This window comes from Cibotium barometz, chromosome 17 (genome assembly GCF_041138505.1).
Source record: "Cibotium barometz isolate CiBa-2024 chromosome 17, ASM4113850v1, whole genome shotgun sequence".
NCBI classification, from domain to species: Eukaryota; Viridiplantae; Streptophyta; class Polypodiopsida; order Cyatheales; family Cibotiaceae; genus Cibotium; species Cibotium barometz.
Window position 1 is genome coordinate 27,901,399 of NC_141062.1, and position 12,670 is coordinate 27,914,068.

General features: G+C 40.2%; 1 protein-coding gene across 1 annotated transcript; it reads left to right on the forward strand.

The window, feature by feature from the left end:
* The first annotated feature begins 9,281 nt into the window (after window positions 1–9,281).
* Window positions 9,282–12,366, forward strand: LOC147629851 (fluoride export protein 1-like). Its single transcript, XM_086810866.1, has 6 exons — window positions 9,282–9,555; window positions 9,884–9,955; window positions 10,144–10,239; window positions 10,519–10,711; window positions 11,037–11,416; window positions 11,843–12,366. The coding sequence occupies exons 1-6, from the start codon at window positions 9,466–9,468 to the stop codon at window positions 12,065–12,067; spliced, it is 1,056 nt and encodes a 351-aa protein (XP_086666992.1). The 5' UTR covers window positions 9,282–9,465; the 3' UTR covers window positions 12,068–12,366.
* Window positions 12,367–12,670: the final 304 nt, after the last annotated feature.

The window sequence follows — 12,670 nt, forward strand, 5'->3', positions numbered from 1 at the left end:
CCTGAATTTTCTTAAAGCAAACACCACAACCACCATCACTAGCTCTTCTTCATCAGAATAAGTCCTTTCTCCAACTATTTTTGTTCTTCTAACAAAATATATTGGCCCCATATAACAATGCTCTTTTTCTTTCTCTACCAGTACTACACCTATTGCATGTTCTCCCACACCAGGATTTACAAAGAACCCCTTACTCCTGTCTGGGGGCATAACAACAACTAGCAGAGTGCTCAGAATTTCCATAACTTGCAGAAAAGCTTCCTCTTCCTTGTCTTGCCAAAAAGGGATCTCTTGGGGATGCTTATTGGCAATGGGTATAAAGCCTCAGACAAAAGAGAAATTAATCTGGCCAGGTATCTTACCTCATGTGTGAATGTCATCAGCTCTTTCACATTCTGAGGTTCCTCCAGTAAGAGAAAAGCTTCTACTTTTTTAGGATCTCAATTCCATTTTCGAAAACCACATTTTCAAGTAGGGCTACCTTGGCCTGAGCTAAATGACATTTGTCAAGGTTCAATTGTCCACCCAAAACAATACATCCTCTTTAATGCCATCCTTAGCTTCTCATAGTGAAGCAATCTGCCACTATAGATACATAAATCATCAATGAACACTCTGATGAAGAACCCAAAATAGGGCTCAAACACTAGCTTCATAAATCTTTGGAAGGTAGCTGGAGCATTTGTAAGCCCAAAGGGCATGACCTTGTATGCAAAACATCCCCATGGTGGTAGTTTTCTTTTGATTCTCTAGGGCAATAGAAATTTGAAAGTAGTCAGAATATCCATCACAGACACTATACCTTTCATGCCCAGCTATAGTATCTAGAATTTCATCTTGAAAAGGCAATAGGTAATGGTCTCTCTTAGTTACAACGTTCAAAGGCTTAAAGTCTACACATGATTGCCACTTTCCATTCTACTTGGGAGTAATCATACCTAGAGAAGCCCACTCAGAATTGTCAACTGGAAAGATGAAGCCTTCTTTCAACAACTTATTCACCTCCTCTCTCAATACCTGCTACTACACAAATCCCAATCTTCTCAGTCTTTGCACCACCGGTTTGGCCTCTGGCTTCAACTATATCTCATGTTGCACAACTAACACCCCCCTAACTTGAGTATAAGAAGAAATAAATAGACCTGGAAATTGCTATAACATAGTCAGATACTCTATCCTCTCAGCCCCACTGCTAAATCCTTGGCAAGCATTTTCTATAAGACCTCTTCCTTATCTGACTGCACTTCAACCTTAGCTTCCACCTTCTCCCCTTCCTCTGTACAAAACTGTAGAGACATGCACATGAGGTCAGTATCTAGCACCGACAATTTAACTTCCCCCTCATCATCCTCTGAGCTATCCTCTTTTGTTTCAGAGTCCTTTGTGGAATTGGCTTCTTCATCCTCATCTTCATCTTCTGAGGTACTCTTTGGAATCAATTCTCTCCCTCACTTGCTTCTTTGTTGAAAGCTAATCCAAACCCAAAATAAGGTGTCCTCACTCATCACCACCAATATTATCCTGCTCTCATTGCTATCAACCATGGTCTCCCCATTATCAATGGATAAGCTTATGTCCTTCCTGCTAGCATGATATGAACATCCAACTCAGCTTCCTATCCAAGAATAGTCACCCGCAACCTATTCACCACTCCCAAACATCTAACTATTGCATTATTTGCCATTCTAACTTTAAACTCAGATTGTGCACTCACCTTAAGTCTTAAGGCCTCCATAGTTTGTTTGGTCATTACACAAACCTAAGCACCACCATCAATGTACACTTTGGGAACTTTAAACTTGTTTATACAGGCATCCATGATAGGTATATAATTCTTGTCTCCTTTAACACATACTATATTCAGCTACCTTGCTTTCTTCTTCTTCTTGGAAACCCTTGTGCTAACCAGTTTTCTCCATGTTCTCCTGAGTTTAGGGCACATCTGATAATTGGGTAAAGATAGAGTGGGTCCCTTTTGCTGGAGATCCCTCTTTAGATCATACTCTCTTCCTCCTGAGTCCCTAAAGGAAAATCTGGCATTCCAATATGCCTCTTGGGTCTTCTCTTCCTCTTACCCTCTTTGAACTGGTCCTCCACTTGCTTTCCCTTCTTCCTTCATTAGGAAGTGAATGGGGTCTTCTTGGGCCCTTTAATTTGCCCAAGCCTAATCAAGGTGATTAAGGAATAGCCAAATGGGGGGTTGCCATGTGGACTGAAATGTTGGGTTTGTAAGAGAGGTGTAAGAGTGGTCAAAGGGTGCACTTTTTCCCCCAAAAAAGGGGGGGGGGGAGGCAATTTTACAATTTTCGGACCTCCATAACTTCTACATACAAGCTCCGATTTGAGCGGAGATTATAGATCCGTGATCTAAGCATCAAGAGCTTTCCATAGATATGTTACATGATATGGTTTTGTCCGCTAGATTTTAAATTCTATTTTCTCCCCAAAATTCAAATTCGAATAAAGTAGTCGTTTTGAAGCTTCTAATTAGAAAACGTTTCTTCTTAAGAGAAAAGGTTTGACTCCTTAAACTGCCAAATAAAAGGGCCCAAGAAGCCTTCCATTGAGGTCCTAATGCTAGATTTTCTTGCTTCATCTTCACCTTTTGCACCCTTTGTTCTTTTGTTGGCTAACATATTAGCTTCTTTATCCATTCCAATCAAATTAACCTCACCTGGTCTAGGCCCATTTGCTGGTTGTAGCTGAACCTAAGGTCCCTATGGGTTCGGAATCTCCTTTTTCCTTCTGACATCTGGCCTTTTGCACCCTTTGTTCTTTTGTTGGCTAACATATTAGCTTCTTTATCCATTCCAATCAAATTAACCTCACCTGGTCTAGGCCCATTTGCTGGTTGTAGCTGAACCTAAGGTCCCTATGGGTTCGGAATCTCCTTTTTCCTTCTGACATCTGGCCTTTGCTCCCTTCTAGGTGCCAAAGGATATAGATCTCCTCCCATTCTCCTGGGATAAGGACACTAAGGGGAGATATGATCCCTTTGATGCATTGAAAATTTAAGTTAGGTCCTCCTCTGTCTCTACCTCACTACAACACATTGGAAGCATAGCAACGTTTTTGCAACACTTTTGGAAGGAAAATATCATGGGTTTTCAAGATGCTTAGCAAAACGATCTATCACTAATTCATCTTTTCTACTCCTAAGTAGCACTGTTAGCGAGCAGCGAAAAAAATGCTGCTATACTATAAAAATATCCCGCTTTTTGTCGCTTCTTTTGTTGTCGCATAGTTTTATCTTTTGTATACAATAAACTTGTACTCTCAGTTTGTTTTTGCAGATTTTCACCTTGTCTATCACTTCTATCTCTCCTACCCTATCCTCCTCAAGCTCAAGCAAGGTATGTCTACTATTTTCATTTATCTTCTATGCAAATAAGCTTTCCATGAAAGCTATCTTTTGAGTATTTCCTCTCTTTTCTCTCTTTTAAGTTTTTCTTTTCTTCTTTTTTCCTTCTTTTTTCTCCCTAATTAAGAGCTCTACATTAAAGCTTCATATGGTAAGAGATCTTGATTTTTCTTGATACTTTTTTTTTCTTGACTTGGTTTAATTTTGTAGATTTTCAACACATACAAGCCTCACAAGAGATCTCTTTCTTGTATGTTTCTTCTTTAATGCTTTTACATGTTTATAGGATTTGTAAGTTTTAGGGATTTTAAGATTAGGATTTGTTATTTATACATTTTTTTCTTATTTTGGTTTGATTTTGTAGGTTTTCAACACATACAAGCCTTAGAAGGCAAGAGATCTCTTTCTTGTATGTTTATTCTGTTATGCTTTTACATGTTATAGGGTTTGTTTATTTTCGCATGCTCCATGCTTGCATGCCGATAGCTATCTATGGAAGCCGGTAGCTACCTATGGAAGCCGGTAGCTACCTATGGAAGCTCGTAGCATCCAATGTTGCCGGTAGCTTCCTACGCATACTGGTAGCTTCCTACGCATGCTGGGTAGCAACCTACGCATGATGCCAATATCTTCCTACACATGATGAGCATGCCGGTAGCATCCAATGCATGCGGTAGCTACCTACGCCGCATGCCGGTAGCAACCAACACATGCCGGTATCAACCAACGCATGCCGGTAGCTACCTACGTATGCCACCGATAGCTTTATGCATTATGTCGGTAGCTTCCTATGCATGCCGGTAGCTTCCTATGCATGTCGATAGTTACCTATGCATGCCGGTAGCTTTATGCATTATGCCGGTAAGCTACCAATGCATGTTGGTAACTACTAATGCATTATGTCGGTAGCTACCAATGCATGCCGGTAGCTTCCTACGCATGCCGGTAGCTACCTATGCATGCTGGTAGCTTTATGCATTATGCCAGTAGCTACCAATGCATTATGTCTGTAGCTTCCTATGCATGTTGATAGCTTACTACGAATTCCGATAGCTACTTACCCATGTCGGTAGCTTTATGCATTATGTCGGTAGCTACCTATGCACGATAGTAGCTTCCAATGCATGCCGATACCTTCCTATGGATGCCGATAGCTTCCTACACATGCCAGTAGTAACCTACGCATGTTGGTAGCTACCTACACATGCCAGTACCAACCTATGCATGCTAGTAGCAACCTATGCATGATGTCGGTAGCTACCTACACATGCCAGTACCAACCTACGCATGCCGGTAGCAACCTTAAACATGCCGGTAGCAACCTACGCATGTTTGTAGCTTCCAATGCATGCCGATAGCAACCAATGCATGCCGGTAGATTCTTACGCATGTCGGTAGCTTTATGAATTATGCCGGTAGTTTCCTATGCATGCCGGTAGCTTCCAACTTATGCTGGTAGCCATATGCATAAGAGATTTAAGTATTTATGTTTTTTCTTGGATAGATGGCAAATAACTTAAGGCGCAATGTTACACGTGAAGGAGGAGTTGATATCCCAACAATATTTGTAAGTATATGTTAGCCTCAAATTGTATCTTATCTTTTAATTAAAGAAGATTATCTTAAATATAACAACTTTCTGAAATGGTCATTTATTTGTATGTCTATAGCTTGAAGCAATGGACCGCCCCCTACGCAAGATGAATATGATTTTGCATTACAATAGGGTTTGTAAGCTCTATTTGATAGGGTGCAAGACGAAGGATATATTGTTATTACTGGAAGAGATGCTTGGCACAGGCATGGCAAGTAAGTATATTCCTAAACACTAAACCTCTTTGTTTTTGCAAAACTGAGTCTCACTTGTGTTAGTTTTATTGTGTTTTAGGATCATGTAACTAGAAACAATGGTGTAAATGTCCATGCCAGTAGCAATGGAAATAAGCAAAGGGGCTGGAGCAACAAGGAACAATAATAATCACACATGATGAGATCTAGATAGCCCCTAGCTCCATAGATTTTCATTACACTTTATCTTGTATATAAGTTTTTTGGAATCATACACTTATGTAATTCCACTAGGTATTGTAATTGAATTGACATTCCTAAAACCATGAATTACAAATGTCTTTTCTTTTTGGCAGTTGTCAAGTTTTACATTATACTTGTCTATGATGATGTGAAGTTATGTTAGTTTTATTGTGTCTACATTAGAAAAAAAAGTGTTGGGGCAGCTTGGGGAGTCTTGTGCAGACTCCCTAGTCTGCCCCAGCTTTTTTTTATTCAATGAAATTTTACTACTAGTTTTGCTGTGGAGCAGCGAACCTGTTACAGCAAAAATAGCAGCATTTTTTGCAATGATATAGGCCCGACATCTCCATACCCTTCTAATTATAAAAGCGCTGCTATTTTTGCTACTAAACCCTCATTATATTGTAGTGCCTCTCATTCCTTCTCTTTCTCTTACCCTAGGAGTAGTTTTTTCTCCTTGCAAACTCAGATTCAAATTCTCCATTTGCTGAGTCACTTGATTAATACCTTGCATCGATTGGTTAGTAGCCACTAGAAATAGAGGAGTCCTCCCTTCTTCTGTCCTTCTCTCTCTAGTCACAGCAGGTTTGTTCTTAACTAGAATCTTCTTTTTTTTTTGATCCAGCCTCTAAAGCTTCCATTCCTTCTCTCTTGCAATCCTCAAGGCTTCATCAAAGGTACCTGGTCTTTTTAGCTCTACTTTCTCCTTCAGATTAGCATGAAGGGATTGAATGAACATATCCTTTTTCAACAGTATAGGTGGGTTCTCTGTTTCCCATGAAGCATCACATCTTCCCGACAGATCCTCAAAACGATCTACAAATCTATCAGACACATCCGATAGACTATGCTTCAATTTATGTATATCTTGTCATATAGCATCCGAGGATTCACCTTTCTTGTAATGCTGCACCAGATCTCCTTCAACATCTTCATATGCATGCCCCTGATGTGGTTGATCCCTCCAAGTCTAGAACTACATTTTTGCATCCCCTTTCAATAACATGGACAACAATGTTAATCTATCCTCATCTCTGTCCTTTCCAAATGTAAAAGCTGCAAGCTCCATCCGGCCGAAAAATTCTTTGGATCCTCATTAGCATGCTTGTGAAACACAGGATAAGACATCATTGCATCCGTCTCAACATCTGACACTTCTTAGCTTCTACCAATAGTTTGAAGAGTTCCTTGAAAGCCTTGCTCTGTGAAGGCACCAAAACAATGATGTCTTCAGGAGAGCCTTCCTTTATAGCTTCGTCTGAAGCACACCACCATGAGAGCAGACTATCAAGCACCACAACCCAATAAAAACAACACTAGAGGAGGGCACCAACACACCTAGCTGACATCCCTTGGTCCTTAGCTATCCTAATTGGATACTTCAATACCCTTCCAACCTCCCTAATCAATCTAGATACTTACTTAGTTTTTCCTCTAAGATCAGCTCCCACTTCTAATACCTCTGATATTTCAACAAAGAGCATCTCCTCACTTTCGCTGACTCCCACCTGACCAGAATAGCTTCCAGATGTCACAGAAATGGCTGAAACTTACCTTTGAAGTCCTCTTTTTGTTTCTTATCAGAAACAATTTTTTCAAGAGTCCTAAAGTGTCCTTCATCATCATCTAGTCTCACAACCCTCTCAAAACCAAGCAGTGGCCCTGAGCTAACCATTGACTGAGAATAAACTCTCCTCGCTTGCCATAGACAGGTCAGATACTCACTGTTACCCGCTTCCGAATTATGTTGGCTTACTCTCGTCTAAAATTGAACCTCCAATGTCCTCTACGATCCTCCAGCATCAGCAAACTTAATTTCTACAATCCCTCGACCTTTTATCCTGCGGACCCTCCTCGGACTGTCCCTTAATCTTCCACCTCTAAGTTTTGCCTCAGAATTCTACCATAGAACCGTCTGTCTCTAAAGTCTTATGTGACACATAAACTTCTCCAAACGTCCTCAGACTTCTACCGTCCCTCAGACACTTCTAAGATCAACAAGAGATCACCTTACACACTCCTTGCTGACTACTGCAAGCCCACAACTACTCTGAATGGTTTGTTTCCACCTAATTAGTCAAACTGACCTTGCTGACACAGATTCTCTGTCCTTTGAGGAGTCAGCAAACACTACAAGATCCTCAAAACACTTAAACAAAACCAGAACCTAGCCTTAGAAACTCTTAGCTAACCCCACTAGTGTCAGCAGACTGCTGCCACATAGAAACCCTATAAGTAACGAAGCCTTCTGACAGCTGACAACTATCACCCTCAGACAGACCTAAAACTTTCAATTGTGCCTCAGAGCTACTTCCTATCAACTCAAATAGGTTAGAACAAGATCCCTACACAACCTGCTGACTACTCTGATGTCTGGCTAACAATGGTTGAATCCTACACAGGTTAACTAACCCAGCACAAACTCAACCAGAGTCAATTGTTCACTTACAACCTTGTTTTTAAAAGAACTCCATCCAAGCATCATAGAATTGAACCAAAACCATAGAAGAACTCCTCAAATCCACACAACTTGCGAATTTTAACAACATTGTGCAACACGCAACAAACCTTGAGACCTGAGCAAATGAGAGAGAAAAATAACAACAAAACAAGAGAGCTCTCACACCAATAACAACAAAACAAGAGAGCTCTCACACCAATAACCACAAAAAGAAACCCATCATATACGCTCAACTCCAACAAGATCATTAACAACTATGTAATCTGTAGCCACAACTTACAGGTTTCAACTGTTGGCTAATACAACTGGGAGATGCTTATTATGAGAAATCCTTAATCTAGTCCAAGTTCCAACAGCGATGCACTCTGTGAGGTTCTGGGACACAATCTCCCTCTCACAGAGCCCTCAACCACCCTTACAATCCTCTGCTCTGGACAAATCTAAGTCTTCTCAACAATCTCCCATCACCTTCTATACAGTTCAAATCCCACAGATAGCTAACCAGCTTTAGAGCAAACTTCACAACCAAACACTAGCTCTCTCAGCAATCTTTTCTTCAACATACAAAAGCTTCGACAATCCTCTCACACTACAAACTCGCTTACACACCCTTCCCTCTTGCGCAACTACGCTCTATCTCCATGCATACCCTCACCTACTCTACCCAATCTTGAGGGCTATTCACCATGCAACAGTCCTAACAGCAGCTAATAACAACTAGAATAACAACTAGAAAAAACTAGTCACTACTATGCAAATATCCATGCAAGAATTCTATATTTCCTAAGGTCCCTAACCATACCCAATTCGGTATTTTATTCTCTTGGGGTTGGGGTAGGCATCTCCATTGAGCATGTCCTCTTGGCCACAACAAATCCTATCATCGTTAATGCTTCTTTGATTGGTTTATATGGTGAAGTTCTATCGTGATGGACTACATTTAAAGGATCGACTTGTTGTGCAGGCACATTATCTCACCAACCTTGAGGATGAGATTTTATGAGTTGGAGCACTTGCCACCTCATAGTTCTCTACTACGATTTCATAGAAGATTTTTTGTCAAATTTCTAACCGAGTTTGTGGAGCAAGCCATTCTTTGGGTGCATTTATGTAGTTTACAACACTATGAAAGTTCCCACCATGATGTTGAATTTCAATGTGGATAGTTAGCATCATGGGGAAGTTTTGAAAATACATGAAGGGCACATTAGGAAAGCGGATAAGAGAATCCTTAAATCTTTCTAATAACACTTTGGATCGTTGACGTATTATCAAATCAAAGCATAGTTTTTCACACGTTCTCAATTGTGCATGATACCATTCAATAAAACCTTTACTAAAACCTCTACTTGCCAAACTTTTTCATTGCCCCTATGATACGATCGCATGCGTTATCTCTCTCTCCTCCAGCGCGCGCGTTTGTTTGCATTACATCTCTCTCTCTCTCTCCCTCTCTGTCTCTCTCGCTCGTGTTACCTCACAAATCAGCTTGGTACACTCTTGGAGGGTCTCGAGCCTTATGTTATTCACACCAACACGTCGGGGGAGAAAAGCACTAAAAACTGCTACTATTTATAACGTCTGACGCTGCCAACCTGTGAGAGAGATAGAGATGAAGCTTTCAGAAGGCGATTTTGATCAACCCAATCATCTGCAGAGGCAAGACGATATTGAGATTAACGCAGTGGTGCCATCGAAAAGGGTAATTGAGAAGCATAAATCTCAGTGGCGAGCGCGTGAGAGAGAGAGAGCGAGAGATTACTGGTGCAACGGAATTGAGACGCATAAATCTGGGTGTGTGAGCGTGCATGCGTGTGTGTGTGTGTGTGCGCGTGAGAGAGAGAGAGAGAGAGAGAGAGAGAGAGAGAGAGAGAGAGCATGCGTGTGTGTGTGTGTGTGTGTGTGTGTGTGTGACGCATAAATCTGGGTGTATGCGTGTGAGACAGAGAGAGAGAGAGAGTAATTTTACAGCTAGTGCAGCGTACCTTTGCCCAGTTTTCTCTATTCGATTTGATTTCTTGCGCTTTCAGGACTCTTGCCAACGCTCAGTACTTGAATACATTGGCACTCTGGCACACCTTGCATGTTTCGGCATCATTGGGGTATGAGATAATTTATGCACATGATTAAATCTGCGTCTGTCCGTTAATCTTGTTCTTTTTATTTTTATAACCTTTCCATATTTAAACACAATCTACTACAAAGGATCTAATTTCCTCCCTCCTCCAGGAGATAGGATATGTTTTAAAGTTGACTATATGGATTATAATGCAGCTCTGTAATTTTACAGGTACTTGTAAGATATGGTTTGGAAGCACTATTTGCTGATGTTTTGAAAGTGACCCATGAGGGCTCAGGTTTATATAGAGACCTTCCTGCTAACATGGTGAGCTACTTCATGTGATGCATTTTTTGTGAGAGCTTCTTTGTGACTATGCATATGTCCATGTATAATGCGTATATACATACATGCATGCATGCTTACACACCTAGATACATATATTTACTCTCATATACATATCAGTAGTTTGCTAAAATGTAAATTAATTATCGATAAGATTTGAGTTTTCTAGCTTTTTATTGTGCTTTAAAAGTTCCTAATGAGCATTATGCTACTTCGTTGACCTTGATTTAATTGTGATTTGAATGGTCCACATGATGGCAGGTAGGGTCCTTTTTCATGGGGTGGGTGGGGATTGTTTTCAAGAAAGATATATCATCATTTTCGGAGCCTTTGGCAATTAGCCTCTCAACTGGTCTCATGGGAAGTATAACTACATTTGCAGGATGGAATCAGAAAATGGTCTCTCTTATGACCACTGGTAATGTGGCAGCCGCCCTTGTGGGCTTGCTCATAGGTAAGGGTCCATCATGTATCTCACAGGAACATCCTTTTAATTTTCATACATCTTCATGTAGAATTCCATTTCTTTGCTTTCCTTTCATAAAGATGGGCCTACTGTGGTTACACAACCACCCTTGCCTTCTTCCATCCATGCCACCCATCGGCATGGATGGACGAGCAATCTTACCAAACTCTGTTTCATGGGTGGGGAACATTGTGTAACTAGCTTAAGTAGGGTATATGAGATCGATAAAATAGGAGTGTCTAGTCAAGTTAAATACTTTCTTTGCTACATTTTCATGAGTAAGATTCTTAGAATTTGAGTCTTCTAATGGTAGGCATGGGACTAGCCATGATGGCGCTCATTGTTGGAGTGGATACAGCCAAAGCTATAAAGATATTTCTTTTGCAACATAATGTTTTGCCACCAGATAGTTTTCATCGTCAGATGGTGAGCTTTACGATATTCTTTGCTGCAACTGTTTGCCTATGGGGGGCTGCATTAGCTCTATTCATGAAGGATGAGAGCAGCCAGAAGCTCAGGGTTCTCTGGCTAGCATGCATTGTGGCACCTCCTGGTGTTTGGGCAAGGTGGCATCTAGCCTCTTTAAATGATAAAGGGTTGAGAACAAGACTAAAGTGGCTGCCACTGGGCACAATAATTGCAAATCTCGTAGCCGCTAGTATGGAGGCTTTTCTTGCACTCATACAAGATGAGGTAACACTTTTCTCCTCAAATGTACATTCAAAGTATTTATGTATTCATGTAGTTTATGTATGCATGCATGGATATATATATGTGTGTGTGTGTGTGTGCGTGTGCCTGCACATACAAGATGAGGGAACTCCTTTCTCCTCAAATGTACCTTCAAAGTATTTATGTATTCATGTAGTTTATATATGTACGCATGGATGTGTGTGTGTGTGTGCATGCACATACAAGATGCATATGTACTTACGGTCAAAGTATTTATATGTTCATGTAGTTTGTAGTTATGCATGCATGGAAATATACATGAATGTGTGTGTGCATGCCCACACACACACATGTATGCATCCAGCCACGTTTACGTGTATGATATGTGCATGTATTTATGCACCCAGTTCCTATTAAAAATAATGCTTTATTCTCATTGCTTACCAGGTGTCTCATCATAATATCCCCCTCCTTGTTGGGGGACTTCAATTTGGCTTTCTAGGGTGTATGAGCACAGTATCAACTCTAGTGGCAGAAGTTTACACAATGCACGGAGGTCTCAAGAAGCCCCAAGCATACACCTATACATTTACAACCTTGATATTGGGATTGGTATTGGGTATACTACTGTATTCAACTCCTACATGGAGTAAGGGCTATGTGTTGTGGTAGGTGCCTATCCCCATGCTCTCTCAGGATGCTCTCTTGGGTTTAGCCTCTACACTTGGAAGAGAAGGTTTTTGTCCACCACCAAAGGGATCGTAATCCTGGTGGCTTAATGCATGGGATAGGCGGGACTACCTAATATCTTTGTCTTTCCTTGTCATGAGTTTACTTTGCATTTGTTTGCATAATTTATTAGTGACTCTAGTGTACATTAATAAATGTAGCATAGAAAAAATAATTAATGGACATGTATACAAGGTTACTTTTGTGTACATTACAACCAACAAGTAAGCATGGGAAAAGATTCTATATATGTCTAGCAAATGTTTAATCTTTTAAGCTCTATATTAAAAAAACATTTATGAAATTTCATTTTATTTCAATTGATGTATAGTGTATTAATATAAAGTGGCTTTGTTTGTGGCACTTGAATGAGGGAGTAACAATAAAAAAGAAGTGAAAGCACTTAAATTGTTTAAAAATAATATCCTATATAAAATTTTATCTTTTTCTATATATAGAAATTTACCCTACATAAAATTTTATCTTTTTATGTATCTACTAAACAAAGTCAAAATATTAACTTGGTAGCTTGTCTCATGCAATTTT